At 38.7% G+C, this 19,326-nt stretch overlaps 1 protein-coding gene across 1 annotated transcript in view; it reads left to right on the top strand.

The window, feature by feature from the left end:
• The window catches only part of MDN1 (midasin AAA ATPase 1), a 173,798-nt gene that overhangs the window by 72,731 nt on the left and 81,741 nt on the right, over positions 1-19,326 (top strand). Inside the window, exons 32-40 of the mRNA XM_042939361.1 lie at positions 168-312; positions 2,577-2,706; positions 8,310-8,528; positions 9,241-9,438; positions 10,811-11,019; positions 11,702-11,824; positions 13,555-13,752; positions 15,031-15,138; positions 15,488-15,676. Coding sequence (XP_042795295.1) covers positions 168-312; positions 2,577-2,706; positions 8,310-8,528; positions 9,241-9,438; positions 10,811-11,019; positions 11,702-11,824; positions 13,555-13,752; positions 15,031-15,138; positions 15,488-15,676 — 1,519 coding nt within the window. The remainder of the gene's footprint in view (positions 1-167; positions 313-2,576; positions 2,707-8,309; positions 8,529-9,240; positions 9,439-10,810; positions 11,020-11,701; positions 11,825-13,554; positions 13,753-15,030; positions 15,139-15,487; positions 15,677-19,326) is intronic.

The following is a 19,326-nucleotide window of genomic DNA, read 5'->3' as shown; positions in this document are numbered from 1 at the left end:
ACAGGAATTGGGATAATGAGTCATGTAAAAATTTGTGGTAGGAAATTATTAAAGTGAAAGCTCAGCAGAAGAGATAACTTTTTTCCTTTTTAAAAGAATGTTGAAGACCACAAAATAGAACAGTACATGAGCCTTTTCTAATCTTAATTCTCCGATTTTTCTTTTAGTGTCCTTGAAGTGGAAAAGTCCTTGGTATTAGCTGAAAAAGGCAGTGTAGAAGACAAGGATAATGAGGTAGAGCTGTTGACTGCTGGGAAGAAATTCCGTATCTTAGCAACCATGAACCCTGGGGGCGACTTTGGAAAAAAAGAGGTAAAATTGTGTTCCTGAAGCATAATTTTTTTCTAGGTTTTGACCTCAGTTCACTGGTAGCTGTAAATATAATATGTAAAAATGCATTTGGAATTTTATATTGGGTAATAATTTAATGCCTAGAAAGATAGTTTAGAATTATTACAAAATTGAAGTCTGACAAAAACATTTCCTTATTTTTACATCTCATGGTGTGTATGTGTCTGAAATTTCATTGTGTCAGTCGCTTTGCCCAACTCAACTCTTTACATGTCACCATAACAAATTCTCACAAGAACTTTGCATGAAAGTTATTTTCCTACTTTCATGGATGAGAAAAGATGAAACTGAAATTTAATCTATTTTTTTAAAGTTTATTTTGAGAGAGAGAGCTCACACATGCACAAGAGAGGGCACCAGCAGGAGAGAGGCAGAGAGAGAGAATCCCAAGAAGGCTCCACTCAACACAGAGCCCAACACTGGGCTTAATCTCATGACAGTGAGATCCCGACTTAGCTGATATCTAGAGTCAGACGCTCAACTGGCTGAGCTGCCCATTGCTCCGAAACTGAAATTTAATCTTTTTAATTTAATCTTAAACTCTGCTTCTGGAGTCTCCTTTCTTAAACACGAGTGTGGCTTTGAGTGATTTTAGAGTGACAGAAATGTTGCAGCCAGGAACCTCTTCTGGTTTTGCAGGTGGAGCCTATCTGTTCTCTCCAAGGATTTGTGGGTTATGCTTAGACTATTGGTAAAGGAAAGGGTGGAAAGCAGTTCCTTCTGTTCATGGGGGTAGTGTTAGGATTCAGCCAGGATCCCATACCCTGAACACCATAGCTTTCAGGTTCATGAAGCCTCTCAGTAGAGAAGTCTTCCTCTGTGTCGATCCTGGTCTGTTAGAGTTAGGAAAATGGTAATGTGGTGATAGGTCAGGGATGATGAGAACGGAGGTTGATTGTGAATGAAAGTAATTAAAAATCTTGGTAATTTGGTGGATACCCCTGAAATGTGAACATGATGTTTTGGGCTTGATTTTCCTCTGTAGTGTAACAAGAAAGATTATTGCTGTGCCTCTTGAAATGTTCTTAAGAGACGTAATAAAGTATATCACAGCTTCAAACATAATGTGAAAACTGGTTCCTGGGTTGGCTGGGTGGCTCAGTCGGCTAAGCGTCCGTCTTTGGCTCAGGTCATGATCTCACAGTTCGTGAGTTCGAGCTCTTTGTTGGGCTCTGTGCTGACAGCTCAGAGCCTGGAACCCGCTTTGGATTCTGTCTCCCTCCCCCTGCCAACTGCACTCTGTCTCTTTCTCAAAATTAAATAAACATTAAAAAAACCAAAACAAAATGGTTCCTTGGCAAATGGAAATCCCGTAGAAAGATCTGATTTTGACATTGTGTGTGTTAGCTTAGGTTAAGATAGTTTAAGTTTTTCTTAGAAAAAGATTGCCAACTTTTACCTAAGGGAAAGCTCTTTTTTGTTTTTGCACACCTAGCAAGCAGAGTGAGGTAGAATGCTGAAGACCAGAAGCACTGCTTGTCTAGGATGGCAACAGGAAACACTCACACATTCACTGGGTCTTGGTTGAGCTGCTCCTGGGTATAGGCATTGCTCCTGGTCCTGTTGCAGTAGGCCAGATAGATGGATGGAGCTTATCAAGTTATAGGCAAGCAATGATAAACTAATAGTTATGTGCATATATGGCATTGTAAATGCTTATTAATAGGGGAAGGGTAAGAGGAATCCATTTTGAGAGCAAAGGCCATAAGACTGGAAGAACTAACAATTCTTTGTTATGCAAGAGGTAAAATATGTACCTCCTTACTAATTTGGCTGCTCCTCTTTGAGCCACTTAGAAGATGTTTTCTCTGACTTCAGACAGCTCTCCCCTTATCGCACAATAGCATTTATTTTCTCTAAAACACTGGTTTTGTAACTGAAGGTAAAGGAATGGCCTTTGCTTAAGGGAAAGTATTCAGGTTTGGGAATCACCCACTGGGGCTAGAATTCAACTTACACCATTTACTCTATAAAACCTTGAAGTTCTGTATGTCTATAAAGAAAGTGATGGGAATGTGGTGTTGGGGGGTGTGGTAGAGATTAATGAGATGACATATGGAAGGAGCCAGGACAAAGTAGACGTTTAATAAATTGTACCTTCTAGTAGAGATAATAAGAGGAACATTTGGTATTTGTTAGACTCACAGCTAACATTTCTTCAAAGGATTTGTTCTCTAACTTTCCTCATAAGTATCCATTCATATTGAAATTTTTGTTTCTTGTAGTTGTCTCCTGCCTTAAGAAACAGGTTTACAGAAATATGGTGCCCACAAAGCACAGGTCGTGAAGATTTAATTCAGATTATCAGCCATAACCTTCGTCCAGGATTGTCTCTGGGCAAAGTAGATCATAAAGGTGAGTTTTTTCAGTTGGTACAGGTTGTAATGGTGGTTATGAGGTGGAGGGGATTGTATGTTGGGAATGAGAGGTGTTGTATAGGACATTAGCAGTGTATATATGTTGGCATGTTAAAAGGAGAAGAGTAGATAGAGAAATGGGAACAAATAGATGTAAGAAAATAGGCTATTTGGGGGCACCTGGATGGGCTCGGTTGGGCGAGCAACTTCGGCTCGGGTCATGATCTTGCAGTTTGTGAGTTCAAGCCCCGTGTTGGGCTGTGTGCTGACAGCTCAGAGCTTGGAGCCTGCTTCGGCTTCTGTGTCTCCCTCTCTCTCTGCCCCTCCCCTGCTCACACTCTGTGTCTCTCTGTCTCTCAATAATAAATAAACGTTAAAAAAAAAAATAAAAAAAAAAACAGGATATTTGTTATCTTCCACTTAAGTGTCCCTTCTTCATATTGCCTCCTTTACCAAGGTTTTTAAATTCTAGCTTTTTTGTTTTACCTATTGGCTCTCTTTATTTAAAGTATATTTGTTCTCCAGAGATGAGGAAGATTTGGTTTAAATTTTAGTCATTACCACCTTCAGAAAATGTTCATGGACTTTTTTTATGAAAAATTTTTTTTATGTTTATTTATTTTGAATGAGAGAGCACAAGTGGGAGAGGGGCAGAGAGAGAGCGAGAGGGAGAGAAAGAATCCTAAGCAGGCTCTGTGCTGTCAGCAAGGAGCCTGATGTGGGGCTCGATCCCATGAACTGTGAGATCATGACATGAGCTGAAATTAAGGGTCAGATGCTTAACCAACTGAGCCACCCAGGTGCCCCAAAAATGCTTATATACTTTTAAACTGCATTTCTTTATCATCAACTAATTTATTATTAACTTTATTTAAAAATTTCATTATAAAAATTTTCAAACATAAGAAAATAAAAAAATAATATTAAAAAACTTCTGTATACCTAAAACCTAGATTTAGCAATTTTTAAGATATCTGGTAAGGGTCAAAACATTTATTATAAAGTTCTTTAGCCTAAATTGCTTCGATGTATATATGCATATATTTTTTTAAATGCTTATTTATTTGTTTTGAGAGAGAGGGAGGGAGGGAGAGAGGGTGCGTGTGCTGTGGGAGGGACAGAGAGGGAGAGAGAGAATTCCAGGCAGGTTCCTCAGTGTCATCATAGAGCCTGACCCAGGGCTCAAAGTCATGAACCATGAAATCATTACCTGAGCTGAAATCAAGAGTAGGGTGTTTAACCGATGGAGCCACCCAGGTGCCCCTACATGCATGTTTTTTTATTGAGGTATAATCAACATGTAACATCATATCAGTTTTAGGTACACCACATGATTTGATATTTGTACCTATTGTGAAACGATTATAATATGTCCACTTAACATTTATCATGAGATGTGTGTTTGTGTGTTTGTGTATTGAATGGCTAAATTTAGAATCCAGTTCTGGGGCGCCTGGGTGGCTCAGTTGGTTAAGTGTCAACTTTGGCTCAGGTCATGATCTCGCAGTTCGTGAGTTCAAGCCCCGAATCGGGCTCTGTGCTGACAGGTTGGAGCCTGAAGCCTGCTTTGGATTCTGTGTCTCCCCCTCTCTCTGCCCCTCCCCCACTCACACTCTGTCTCTCTCTCTCAAGAAATAAACAAACATTAAAAAAAAAAAAAAAGAATCCAGTCTGATTTCAAGCCATAATACATAGTTTTTTGGATCTCGTCATTTCTATTCTCTTCTCTTTCTTCTCTTCCTTTTATCTCTTTCTGAAAGAATGTAAAAGGATATTTGCTTCTTTGAGTTCCAGACTCACCTGGAGGGCTTGTAGAAATAAAGCTTCCTGCGCCTCACACCTAGAGTGTCTGTTTCAGTTGGTCTGGGGTAGGACATGAGAATTTGCCTTTCTATAAGTTCTCAGTTGATGCTAATAACGTTTGTCCAAGGCCCACACTCAGAACTCCTGACTTACCTTGGTTGTGTGCTGTTTGCAATGGTGCATTTATTATGAGAATTTTGGCTAAAGAAGAAAACAAATTACTACACAAGCATGGTTTATCTTTTGGCTCTGTGTTGGGGCTGGATCTCCCTAGGATGTAACCTCTTTATCTTCTATGGGCTGCTTACTTTTATGAGTTATTTTGATTATGATAAGAATGGCAGAGAATGCAACTGCCATTACACTGCCATGTTTGCTCCATCACTAGTGGGCTTCATGCTTAACTGAGCGAACAGTTTCTCCACACGCCATTTGGTACTGGGGTCTCTAGGACTTAACTCTGAACCTTGCTGCTTGATCTTAAGGTGCTTGTTTGCTATAAGCTCTGTAGGCTACAGGGCAGCAACTTTTTTGGGGAAGCATTAGGGTTCCTGAGAGAGCAAGGGAGAGTAAGGGAGAAGTGGCTTGATTTTTATCATCTGGAAATGAATCAGGTTGGCACAGTGTAAAAACATTCTTAAAAACTATGCAGGGGCACCTGGATGGCTCAGTCAGTTAAGTGTCTAATTCTTGGTTTCAATTCAGGTCATGATTTCACGGTTTGTGAGTTCCAGCCCCAAGTTGGGCTCTGTGCTGATAGTGTGGAGCCTGCTTTGGATTCTCTCTCTGTCTCTTTCTGCCCCTCCCCTGCTCCTTCTCTCTCTCTCTCCCTCTCTCTCTCAAAATAAGTAAACTTTTAAAAAAGGATTTAACAGGGGCGCCTGGGTGGCTCAGTCAGTTAAGCGTCCGACTTCAGCTCAGGTCATGATCTCACGGTCTGTGAGTTCGAGCCCCGCGTCGGGCTCTGTGCTGACAGCTCAGAGCCTGGAGCCTGTTTCAGATTCTGTCTCCCTCTCTCTCTGCCCCTCCCCTGTTCATGCTCTGTCTCTCTCTGTCTCAAAAATAAATAAACGCTAAAAAAATAAATAAATAAATAAAGGATTTAGCAAACTGTGCAGTATAGAGGCGCCTGGGTGACTCAGTGATTAAGCATCCAACTCTTGATTGATTTTGCCTCAGGTCATGATCTCACTGTGAGGTCGAGCCCTGCATCAGGCTCCATGCTGACAGTGCAGAGCCTACTTGGGATTCTTTCTCCCTTTTTCTCTGCCCCTCCCCTTCTCCATGCGCTCTCTCATTCTCTCTCTCAAAAATAAATAAATAAACTTTTTAAGAAAGGGCAAAAAACTGTGCAGGATAAAATGGGAAACTAGAGGGGTGCCTGGGTGGCTCAGTCTGTTAAGCGTTCACCTTCGGCTCAGGTCATGATCTCATGGTTTGTGGGTTTGAGCCCTGCGTTGAGCTCTGCTGACAGCTCAGAGCCTGGAGCCTGTTTCAGATTCTCTGTCTCCCTGTCTCTCTGCTCCTCACTTGCTCATGCTCTGTCTTGTCTCTCAAAAATAATGTTAAAAAAATTTATAAAATGGGAAACTAAGTAAAGATTTTATTTCCAGGTTTTTGTTTTTTTTTTCTTAAATGTTTATTTATTTTTGAGACAGAGACAGAGCATGAACAGGGGAGGGGCAGAGAGAGAGGGAGACACAGAATCTGAAACGGGCTCGAGGCTCTGAGCTGTCAGCACGGAGCCCGATGCGGGGCTCGAACTCTCGAACCGTGAGATCGTGACCTGAGCCGAAGTCGGATGCCCAACCGACTGAGCCACCCAGGCGCCCCTCCAGGTTTTCTTTATAAAGATACATAAGATTTAATGGATCTAATATTTCAACTAATTATGAATTCTGAATTGAATTCTGATTCTGCTGAGAATACTCAAGATATACTTACTGCATTATCTAAATAAAAATATAAATACCCCTGAGTTCTACTTACTTTCTGTAGGACTTTTGTTCACAAGTTATGGTAGTAATTTTACCTATACATCCACAGTATGAACTAAGCAGAAAAGATTCCATTAAGTCAGTGTTTTGTTTTGTTTTTTTAATGACCTCTGAAGGGCATGTGGGCTTTTCTCAGTCTCACACTCTTATGACAGTACATCTAAAGATACTGTGTTTTTGTTAAAATGACATTTTTTAGAATTATTTCCTTGAATTGTATTTCTAAAAGTAGAAATAAGGAAATTCATAGTTCTCATTGGTTATGGCCAGGTTGCTCTCCAGAAGGATGGTCCCATTCATAATTCTACCAGCAGCTTAGTAAATGTGCATGCTTGGGATAGTTCAACATGGGGTTTTCTTTTTTTTCTAAATATAATGAAATCCATTGTTTTATCCTTGTTACTTTAATGAGTAAGCTAAAATTTCATTTTCTTTATTAGTGATGAGCATTTTCTATGATACATTTTTTTAAATGCCAATCATTTTATTTTTATTTTTATTTTATTTTAAAGTAATCTCTATGCCCAATGTGGGGCTCAAACTCATGACCCCGCATGAGCATGCGAGATCAAAAGTCGCATGCTCACCTGAGCCAACCTAGTCATTTTACACATTAGCATTTATTATTATATATTTTTCGTGTGGGTTTCTATATTTGGTTACCTTTTAATATTTGTTATAAAAAATCCCTATATGAACCCATCTACCTTAGCTGATGAACTTCTGTTCAATAGTGATGGTTTAATTCCCCTCTAACAATGGATCAGATTGTCAATTACGTCTTGTAAACATTTGTGTTTTTTTTCTGTAGTTAGTTTTTTTCTAAGTAATTCGCAGTGTAGCCTTGAAGCCTATTGCTGAATGGTCTACTTTATATTATAGCAGTGCTGATTCCTCCTCATCATATTTTCTTTTTTTAAAATACATTTTTGGTATTCCTACTTATTAGATAGATAAATGTTTACTGTTGGCTTCAGAAGTTCCATAAAGTGCCTTACTAAATTTAATTGGCTTGGCTTTGCTCTGCCCTTTTTTTTTTTTTTTTTTTTTTGGACAGAGCCCTCATGAGAGGGAGAGAGAGAATCTTAAGCAGGCTTCTTGCCTAGCGCAGAGCCTGACATGGGGCTTGAACTCAGGAAATCGTGAGATCATGAGCTAAAATGAAGAGTAGGACACTTAATCAACTGAGCCACCCGGGCACCACAAATTGTTTTTGCTTTAAATCTACATTACTTAAGAAGCATTTTATTTCCAAATATTTTACAATATGAAATTGTGATAATTAGAATAGTCCTTTAACTTAAATCATGGAACAAAATTTATGAATCCTCTAATTTGCTGAATTCTGAGGGATGCATCAATTTAATAAAAGAAAAAGCCTGAACTAAATGCCACTGAAAATGTGGCATCCCCATTCCAGTGAATCAGTTTAAAATACAATAAAATTTACGTATTTTCTAAAATCATTGTGTCTTAACTTAAAAATTGTATCTGAACAGGAACCAAATGAATACTTTCTTTGAGTAGTTTTCAGGGCTCCATCTTAGGCTGTAATTCTCAAGGTGATTTTTCTTTTTTGGTAGGTATGGTATGCTATTCATGAACCCCTTGGTAATGTAGTAAAGCTATGGACCCCCTCTCCTTAGAAAAAGCAGTAATGTACATTCACAAAAATTTGTATATAATCTCATGAAGCACAGACCTCTTTTAGGCCATTTCTGGGCCCTCCATTACAAACCCCTATTTTGTAGTGTTTTATTATAACCAGTTCCAAATTGCTTTTTACTTCCTTGTGTCTTAGGGGCTGACATAGCTAAGGTGATGCTGGATTTCATTGAATGGCTGACCCACCAGGAATTTGGCCGAAGGTGTGTGGTCAGTATCAGAGATATCCTGTCCTGGGTTAACTTCATGAACACAATGGGGGAGGAAGCTGCTTTGAAACGGCCAGAGACCATCTCCACTGTGACATCTTTTGTCCATGCTGCATGCCTGGTGTACATAGATGGAATAGGTTCAGGTATGTTGTCTGTTAGCTGGTGTGGGGACCAGGAGGTTAGGGTAGTGGGGAGTAAGAAATGGAATAAGCCCAAACCTCTGACCTCTGACCCAGATACTTTGTAAAATCACTTAACTCTAGCATTTCCAAGACCCAGAATAGATTTTCTTTTCTTTCTACTCTTTTTGAAAGGTGGTTGATGTAAAAGATAGGCTGAAGCTTCACATTGATTATAGTCCAGGGTAACTGGTAAATGTGAAGTGATTATGAAGAAAAAGAAGACTGTTGGAAATGTCCTTGCTCCTAAAGGACTGAGGACTGGGTAATTCTTAACATGAATAGTCATTTATAGTGAATGGGCCTGAATCCTTTAGTTTTTTTTAAGTTTACTACAATATCTTAAATTTCACTAAGTTCTGTTTTTTCAACAGTGAAGATTAGAGATATAAACCAAAATGATCACTAGTACCACATTAATTACTCCTTCCTCCAGACGGACTTATCATGGAGTACATGGTGCTTTACTGAATAAGCTGCTGCTAATCTGTAAATTATTGGGATGGGAGAGGCAGACCTTTTTGCCTTTGGACTGTTTACACTAGCAATCATATTTTGGGTATGCTTCAGTTAAGGTTTAATTTCCCCTGGAAACTGCCCAAGAGCTCCTGATGTGTACATATTTGGGAAGCTTGGTGTCATACTGTTGTTTGATGGTCTGATCTCTCTATTTTAGGGGTAACTTCCTCAGGGTTTGGTACAGCTCTCTTGGCTCGCAAAGAATGTCTGAAATTCCTAATCGAGAAACTTTCCAAAATAGTGAGACTTACAGAGTGTCAGAAAAATGAATTGAAGATTTATGACAGACTCAAGGCCAAAGAATTTACTGGAATAGATAACCTTTGGGGAATTCATCCATTTTTTATACCAAGGGGTAAGAATGATTTTAAATAAATAAAGGTTCTCTTCTTGTAGATCATGGGTACTTCACTTTTGTTGTGACTTTTAGTGTATCCTACTTCTGATTATTTTCAAACTAGTTATCTGAATTAGAATCTGACTTGGCATAACCAATCATAATTGCGTGAATGATTAAAAATACATAACTGGCACGTAAAAATAGGGGAAAGTATAGTTTTTAATCTATGAATAAAATGTCTTATAAAATGCATTTATTTTTTATTTGGTGCTGAAAACAAGAGCTTTCCTATAGTGATAATTCAGCCCAGGGTGTATCATCGTGAGGATGACCCTCATCACTGCTTACAAAAACAGTTTTGTGAACTGTTGAGGACTTGAGTCACTCATCTTCCTCTCCCTGGCACCTGACATGAGCAATCCCAGGCATTCAGAAAATGTCTGTTGATGGAGTGAATGGATGAATGAATGAATAAGATTGTTGCTTGTCTAGCAGGGTCATCTGTTTCTTGTCCCTTCCTCCCTCCCTACATCAATAATTGTTGAGTGTCTGAAATGCATAGAGTGGCAGTTACTGGGGGTTCATTGGTGAACAAAATCAGCCCAGGTACCTGACCGAATGGAATATAGCCCTTTTCTCTCTCCCTCTTCAGTACTACTCTTCATCCCTGGTGGTGCATCAATGATTTAAGTTCCCTAAGTCACTGTCATAGTATTTAATTCTCTTATGTAGGAGCTATGTGTTAGTGGCATGGGACTGAAGTGGTCCTTGCTTCTGCTTCCATAGCTGAGGTGTAATAGATGTTTTCCTAGCCCTCCAAATTGGTATATGAAAAGTTTATTCCAGGAGACATAGTAGTACAGATGTTAAGCCCTATAAAACTGTTATTAGCCTGCATTATAGTTACATTATGGGTTAAAGATGCATCCTGAATTGTCTTGGTGACCTAAAAACATTGGATGAAATTGCCTATATGGAACCATGTGGCTGATACACCTAGCATACCCTTGATTTTTAGGAAGATACCAATTTATAAAGGTAAATCGTATAAGTACTTGAAGTAATTCCAGGTAGGTTGTGAAAGGAAAAGTGTGCTTGCAGTAAGACCTATGTATGTATGCATAGACCTAAGTTATGCATAGGTGTAAGAGCTGGAGAGATCTGAGTAGTAGGCACAGTTGAAGAACGTGTGCTGCTGGCTATTGCTTTAAAGCAGTTGATGAATCTAAAAGTGGCGAAGTGTTGAAATAGGGTTGAGCATTTTCACCACAGATGGTACTTCACTGACTGAAAGTCTGCTTGGTAGGTTCTTAAAATCTTGGCTTGACATGTATATATGATTTGCTGATGTTCATCTTCTATGTGGCTTTTCTTTTCTCTACTTAAGGACCTGTCCTTCACAGGAATAATATTGCTGACTATGCACTCAGTGCAGGCACCACTGCTATGAATGCCCAGAGGCTCTTAAGAGCTACAAAATTGAATAAACCCATTCTCCTGGAGGGCTCTCCTGGTGTGGGCAAGACAAGTTTGGTGACAGCATTAGCAAAGGCTTCAGGCAACATCCTTGTTCGAATCAACTTGTCAGAACAGACGGTAAGCTTAGTCATTCTACAGCTGATGAGGATGAGTGTAGGGAGTAATGTTTGTATCTGTTTATAGTTTCTTATTCAGAAATAGTTAGGACGTTTTCAGTACCTCAGATATTTCATGGTGGTAAAGACCACACCAACATGACCTTCAAATTAAGTCTCCTTTTAGATTCGTTAATAGCTGATATCTGTAATCTTGTTCCCCTCTAGATGCTTTATTCTAATTCTTTTGAGAGATAGTTACCCAATTCAGTATATATTATAACCTTGTTTTTTGTCATTTCTAAAAGGGAAAAATTAGTAGAAATAAAATGGCCTTTAAACAGTCTTAGGAAATAATGGGACAAGAGGTGACAAATGAGACTCCCTAGACGTTGTTATTGGTCTTTGTTTTGTTTTTTGTCTTTAAAGCTCACTAATTAATTTCCAAGTATAGCCACAGTTGAGAACTGCTGATATAGAGCTCCAACTCCAATCGATTGATACTTGCAGTATTGTGACAAAAAGGTTTTTGAGGGCATGTCTGGGCTCCTGGTACAGAGTGGTAGGTTGATTAGTTCTGTTGTGGTGGGTATAAAAAGGAAAAGTAGCATAAGGCTCAAGAATTTATCAGGTTAGACTTAAGGTCTTGGGATCTAGTAAATTTTTTAATGTAATGTTTTCCTCCTTTCTACCCCCTCTTAAAGGACATCACAGACCTGTTTGGAGCAGATCTACCTGTTGAAGGTGGCAAGGGAGGAGAGTTTGCCTGGCGGGATGGCCCTTTGCTGGCGGCCCTGAAGGCAGGCCATTGGGTTGTGTTGGATGAGGTGAGAGGTTTGTTATTCCAAGGATAGGGTCACAATGGGAAGAGCAGTCGTACTTTTCTTGTTTCTAGGGCATATCTCAGTGGGTTGTCATGCTTTTTTGCTAGTAAAGACAAATTCTCTAATGAAGAAAAATCCTTCATGGTCTCTTTTAAGAATGAGAAAAGTCACTTATCACAAAGCACATATAGAAGCCCCTGTGTATACAAGCTACAAACCCCAGCTTTTGTAAGCCAGCTACTAGAGAAAAACTATCTCTTAAGTTGTCTTTTTTTTTTTTTTTTTTTTTGTAATGTTTATTTTTGAGACCGTGAGCAAGAGTGAGTGAGGAAGGGGCAGAGAGAGACAGAAGGAGACAGAATTGGAAGTAGGCTCAGAGCTGTCAGTACAGAGCCTGACTCAGGGCTTAAACTTATGAACCATGAGATCTTGACCTGAGCCAAAGTTGGACCCTTAACTGACTGAGCCACCCAGGCACCCATGTCTCTTAAGTTGTCTTAAGAGACATACAAAAAAATGGTGAGAAAACGGTCAGTGGTACATGTGTATGTTAGATAAATGAATGAGTAGAAGAATGGAGCCCCTCATGATACCTGTGATAAATGCTGGATCTTAGTGACCAACAGGCACTGGAGATAGAGAAAAGTGATGCACAAAAATAAAAAATTTAAGGCTGTGGGCCAGTGTGTCTGGTCACAAGATTCCTTTGGAATCTTAAGCTGGAGGGCAGACTGTGGTATTTCTTTTCAGCTGAGCTGCTTCTTACTTACCATGGAGGAGATATTAAGGAGAAGGAGCTGTCATGTGGACCACCCACCCACCTCAGTTTTTAGAAGATGTCTGATAGTATTAAATTCTTTAGCCAGAAAAGAAAAAATGCCTAGTTTTAAAGCTTAAGGCTTGAGACCATTTTCCTACTGGGTAGAAATGCATCTAGGTACCCAAGGCGTTCTTGACTGCAGTCCCATTTAAGAGCAGCTTTTAGAACTTGACCTGTTTGGGAATATTCAGTGGAATTTGTGCTTTTGAGTGCTTCTATAAACATGATACTTTAAATTCTGGTATAATATAGTCTGGGTTTTTTTGGTCCATTTGCATTTTATTGATTTCACATTTTCCCAGTTGAATTTGTCCATGTTACCTAAAAACTATCACACTTCACATCCCTGAGCTCTGAAGTCAGCATCTGAAGACCTCCATTCAGCTATTTTCATTTTTGGCACAGAAACTCCTTGTATTTGTTCTTGTTCACAAAACTCTTAGTGAAAGTTAGTTATGTCTATCCATTAATGTGGTTTATATCATGACTTTGAAGCCCATTTGAAGATTTCAGTCAGTATTTGTTCTGGGAAAGATACTTTTTTAAATATGTAGAGAGCTGTCTTCATCTTTAAAGATCTCAGAGTGCAAAAGTGAGATCTGTGTGTTGGCATGTTTTTTTTGAAAGCTATGATTTACGGGGTGGGTCCATATAGGTGAATACAGTGGATACAGTGTAATTTTAGAGATTTTAACTGCTTTTTTAAAAATTCAGTCTGAGTATTCAATTTACTTAAGTTACTGTCAATTTATATCCTTCAGATGTCTCTACCACATATATATGAAATAATAAGATGAATATACTTGGCTTCCTCCTCCTGAAGATAACACTTTACTTTTGTGCCTATTATTCCTCTGCTTTTTGTTATAGTTATACAGTGTATGTAATAAATGTGTGCACTTTCTTCAAATAGCTCAACCTGGCTTCTCAGTCTGTATTGGAAGGACTCAATGCTTGTTTTGACCATCGAGGAGAAATTTATGTTCCTGAGTTAGGAATGAGCTTTCAAGTACAGCATGAAAAGACGAAGATTTTTGGGTGTCAGAATCCCTTTAGACAAGGAGGTGGGAGGAAGGGCTTGCCAAGATCTTTCCTTAACAGATTCACTCAGGTAAGATTTGCTGTTGCCATGGAGACCAAAGGTGGAGTGTTGGGGGTGATAAGACTGCTGGCACGTAGCTATTAGGATGCTCATTATAAGAATGAGAGAGCTTCAGTTTAATGATGTATTTCTCAATTCCATGTCTTTATATGACAAATACTAATGCATCCAGTTCCCATCATCACTTCCCTCCTGCTGTGATTCCCTTTGTTTTAAGTCCTAGAGGACCTGATGTGTTATCAGTTAATGGAGAGTAAGGTCACCATTCCTCTAAGATTTCTATTACTGTGCTCAGGATAAAGGCCAGTATTTGACCTTTCTAGGTATCTGTGTATTGTATGAAAACATCGAAGTTTTTAAATTTTTTTTTTTAATATTTATTTATTTTTGAGAGACAGAGACAGTGCAAGCGGGGGAGGGACAGAGAGAGGGAAGACACAGAATCTGAAGCAGGATCTAGGCTCTGAACTGTCAGTGCAGGGCCCAGTATGGGGCTCGAACCCACAAACCGTGAGGTCATTCATGACCTGAGCCAAAGTTAGAAGCTTAACTGACTGAGCCACCCAGGCACCCCAAAACATTGAGATTTTTTTAATGATGAAAATAATGCATTGTAGTTAAAGAAAAGGGAAAAATAAAATCCAGTATTCTCCATATAAGGGTCAATCATTATTAACATTTGGTGTCTTTTCTTACTGCCTTTATTCTCATTTACAGAGATAGGAGTTGTGTGTACGTATGCTTACTTGTTTTAACATTTATTTGCCAAATTTTGACTAGTCTAGAGGTTTGGAAATGGCCCTAGATGTTAGCTTTCTTTAATGTCCTTTTCTGTTGACAATTAAGAATTAGAGTATCTTTTCAGAATAATTTATTATGAAAAATATCAAATATATTGAAAAGTTGAAGGGATTTTGAAGTAACTGCTCATATACCCTACCATCTAGAGTTCTGAGGGCATTATTACATAATGATAGGAAATTTAAAAAAACACAAATATACTTAAAAAATATACTTTAAAAAAGTGGTATGTTATCTTTTTTTCTTTAATTCAGTAGAGTGGAGCTAACAACACTACCAACACCTCTGTGTAAAATGTTTAAAATATTTTATGTGATTCTGTATGTTAAAATGCAAAAAAGATTTCTGTAACTGAATTTTTATATATAAAATGAGGTTTGATACCTTGGTGTTAAATAAAAACTTTGCATCATAGGTGGTAGTCATTTCTGGTGTTTGGTGAAGAGATGCTGTAGCCTTTCTTCATGTTATTTTTGGATTCTATAGGTCTTTGTGGATCCCCTTACAGTAGTTGACATGGAATTCATTGCCAGTACTCTGTTTCCAGCCATTGACAAAAATATTGTTAAGAAGATGGTTGCTTTCAACAACCAAGTAAGTACCTACTTGTATTAACTGTTCTTTGTTTTGATGGCTGTAATTGAACTATCATTTCATCGTGGGACACTATCAAATTTACCAGTCTTTTTAAAAATAAAGCACATTGAATTGCCCCAGTTTCTAGTGGAATAAACTAATCATCTGAGGATTATAGTAATTCAGATCTATTTTGTATATCAGGTTAATGCTCAGAGAATATTTCTGGTTTAGATGTCTGGGTTGGGTGAAGGAGACATTTGTATCAAACCTGCTAATTTCTGTTTCAGATTATGCATGCATTATAGTACTTAATACAGCGCCTACCAGTGGGACATGTTTCCCAATAATAGTGTTTTCTTTTTAGATTGATCACGAAGTGACTGTTGAAAAGAAATGGGGGCAAAAAGGAGGACCCTGGGAATTCAACCTTCGGGACCTTTTCCGCTGGTGTCAGTTGATGCTAGTTGACCAGTCCCCTGGGTGTTATGATCCTGGTCAGCATGTGTTTTTGGTCTATGGTGAAAGAATGAGAACCAAGGAAGACAAGGAAAAGGTGAGTTTCATACTATTCTTTGGGTTTCTTTCCATCTGAAAGTTGATTTCTTCCTAAGAGAGAGAAAGGGCATACTCACTCATAACATTCAACACGGTAAAGCTGCTTAGAATTAATTAGTTAATTAATTTTTAAATGTTTATTTTTGAGAGAGAGAGAGAGAGAGAGTGCATGCAAGCAGGGGAAGGGCAGAGAGAGAGGGAGACACAGAATCTGAAACAGGCCCCAGGCTCTGAGCTGTCAGCACAGAGCCTGACGTGGGGCTCGAATTCACGAACTATGAGATCATGACCTGGGCTGAAGTCGGCCGCTTAACTCACTGAGCCACCCAGGCACCCCAAAGCTGCTTAGAATTTAAAAGTTAAACAGACTAAATGTTCACTGACTTCAAAGTTTCAAAGTGCACCTTTCTAAGTTTCTGCGTGATGTATTAGTTTGCTTTTGAGTACACAATTTGCTTATCCATCTGAATTCCAAATATTGCAAACCTTGTTAAAGCAATATTGCCCTTCAGTAATAAAGAACTAGGTCCTTGGGGGGTGGGGGAGAGGGGAAAGTGGGTGATGGGCATTGAGGAGGGCACTTGTTGGGATGAGCACTGGGTGTTGTATGGAAGCCAATTTGACAATAAATTAAAAAAAAAAAGAATTAGGTCTTCATCTTTCTAGGCATAAAGGAGAGAAACAGGAGGAGATAGGTGATACTCAAGTAGAGAAGGAGGGTTTTCTGTTTTTAAATAAACTTTGAATTACAAAGTATTTTATCTAGAAAATATAATTAGATCTATAAGAGGGTATTCTGTATCTCATCGGCAATAAAAATATTCCTTCGTAAATGGAAAATAACACTAGAATTCCTAGCCTAATAAACTAATAATGTGTTCATTTTGCCTTGTGGTATTTAAAGTCCGATCTCACAAGATACTCATAATAGCTGCAGGTAGGAGGCACTATCATGACCTCTGAATAGTGAGGATCCAATGCTCTTAGTCATGGGGTATCACCTATAGTAAATAGTAGAGCCAGCACTTCTACATCGCAATTGTAGCTAAATGTTAACTCATTCATTATGTGCAAGTGGCTTTTGGTCAGTATATTAAGACAAAATATTCACCCAGTATTTTTTTTTTTTTTTTTTAACATTCTGTTATATATAATTCATATACTATTAGCTGGTATTTTATTTTCTTCATTCATTAACTAAATTATAGTATATCTATTGTGGCCAGACACTGGCCAGTTTTTGGATAATTGATGTTATTCAGATAGTATGTTACTGTAGAGTGTGGAAGATTTCCATCACTTCTCTAATTCAGTTATTGTAATTCACACACCCGAAAAAGTGAAAAATAATAATAGGAGAAAGACTTGTAAAAGCTGGAAGAATTTGAGTAAATTGAGTCTGACTTTATAAAACTAATCCAATTACGTTGTGAAAGCATTTTTAATTTTAATTTTGGTAGACTGTCAGGGAGATGAGATTATATTCTGCGTTGGAGGGAAATATAAGCTCAGAAATCACCTGGACCCAGGAATATGTGACAGGAGCACTTTCTCCTATGCTGCTTTTTGACTCGTAGTCAATGTTTGGTACTGATAATGATTTTGTCTTTACAGTTTTTTCCTAATGTTTCTGAAACTCCTATTAATTTATTTAGTTGAAGTATAATTGACATATAACATTAGTTTCAGGTGTACAACACAATGATTCAGTATTTGGGTGCATTGTGAAATGATGACTACAATAAGGCTAGGTAACATCTGTCACCTTATGCAGCTACAAAAGGCTTTATTTATCTATCTACTTATTTATTTATTATTTATTTACTGATATTTTTAAGAGAGAGAGTATGCATGCATGCGCACTAGCAGGGGAGGGGCAAAGGGAGAAGGAGTAAGAGAATCTTAAGCAGGCTTCAAGCCCAGTGCTAAGCCTGACTGTGAGATCATGACCTGAGCTGAAATCAAGAGTTGGACACTACTTAACTGACTGAGCCACCCAGGCACCCCAAGACTTTTTCTCTTTTGATGACAACTTTCTAAATCTGTTCCCTTAGCAGTTTTCAAATACATAATATGGTATTATTATTTAAATTTTTTTTAAACTAGTTTTTACAGTTTATTATTTTTAAGAGAGAGAGAGAGAGAGAGCAGGGGAGAAGCAAAGAGAGAGTGAGAGAAAAAATGCCAAGCATGCTCCGTGTAGTCAGTGCAGAGCCTGATGCGGGGCTTGAACCCGCTAACCATGAGATCATGACCTGAGCTAAAATCAAGAGTCAGATGTTTGACTGAGCCACCCAAGTGCCCCTGTGTTTATTTATTTTTTATTTATTTTTGAGAGAGAGCGAGCATGAGGGGGACGTGGGGGACGCAGAGAGAGAGAGGGAGACACAGAATCTGAAGCAGGCTGTAGGCTCTGAGCTGTTAGCACAGAGCCCAATGAAGGCTCGAACTCATGAGCAGTGAGATCATGACCTGAGCCGAAGTTGGATGCTTAACCAACTGAACTACCTAGGTACTCCATGTAATACAGTATTATATTAACTATAGTCACTATACTGTACATTCTGTTTCTATGACTTATTTTATAATAATCGTTATTTTTATTTTCTGACTTTAGTCCAGTGTATGATGATTAATATGAGTATTGCTGCTTTGTTAGAAGCATGCAGCTTTGTATACATATTTTGGGTGGCTGGAATTTTTCCTGCTGCTCTGGGCTAAATTAGTGTATTTTACACACCCATATCTTTCCCTCCTGCCCCAACTCCTCTTTAGAAGAAACCCAGCAAAGGGGCACATGAGTGGCTCAGTTAAGCGTCCGACTTCAGCTCAGGTCATGATCTTGTGGTTCATGAGTTTGAGCCCCTCTTGGGGCTCTGTGCTGACAGCTCAGAGCCTGGAGCCTGCTTCAGATTCTGTGTCTCCCTCTCTCCCTCCCCCTCCCCCATTCGCACTCTGTGTGTGTGTGTGTGTGTCTCTCTCTCTCTCTCTCTCTCTCTCACTCAAAGATAAACATTAAAAAAAATTTAAAAAAAAAAGAAGAAACCCAGCAAAGAAGTAAGGTTAATGGAAAGTTTTCTAATCATATTTCTGGTAAGGGAGGGATAAATGAATGTAAATAATCAGAGATAACTTTGAGTGCCATTCTGTGTAAATATTTATAAACCTAAAATGGTGTTTTGGGATGAAACTGGCTTCCAAGATTTTTTTTTTTTTTTTTTTTAATATTTCTTTATTTTTGAGAGAGAGAGACAGAATGTGAGCCAGGAGAGAGGCAGAGAGGGAGACAGAATCCGAAGCAGGCTCCACTCTCTGAGCTGTCAGCACAGACCCCGCTGCGGAGCTCGAACCCACAAACCATGAGATCATGACCTGAGCCAGAGTCGGGTGCTTAAATGACTGAGCCACCCAGATGCCCTGTCACCTCAAGATTTAAAATCAATTACCATGAGCAAATCCTGTAACTCTCATGAATCCCATTATCCATATCTGTAAGCAGAAATGATACCTATTTTGCAAGGGTATGAGGATCAGAAATCACCTGTTGAAAGTACCCACTATAATAGTCAGTACATTAGTAGAGGCTTAAGAAATGGTCATTTTTCTTCATAATCTTCAGACTGTTATTCTCTTCTACTTCTTTTTAGG

Source organism: Panthera leo, chromosome B2, assembly GCF_018350215.1.
Source record: "Panthera leo isolate Ple1 chromosome B2, P.leo_Ple1_pat1.1, whole genome shotgun sequence".
In the NCBI taxonomy this organism is placed as follows: Eukaryota; Metazoa; Chordata; class Mammalia; order Carnivora; family Felidae; genus Panthera; species Panthera leo.
This window is presented reverse-complemented; position numbering and strand designations above follow the sequence as displayed.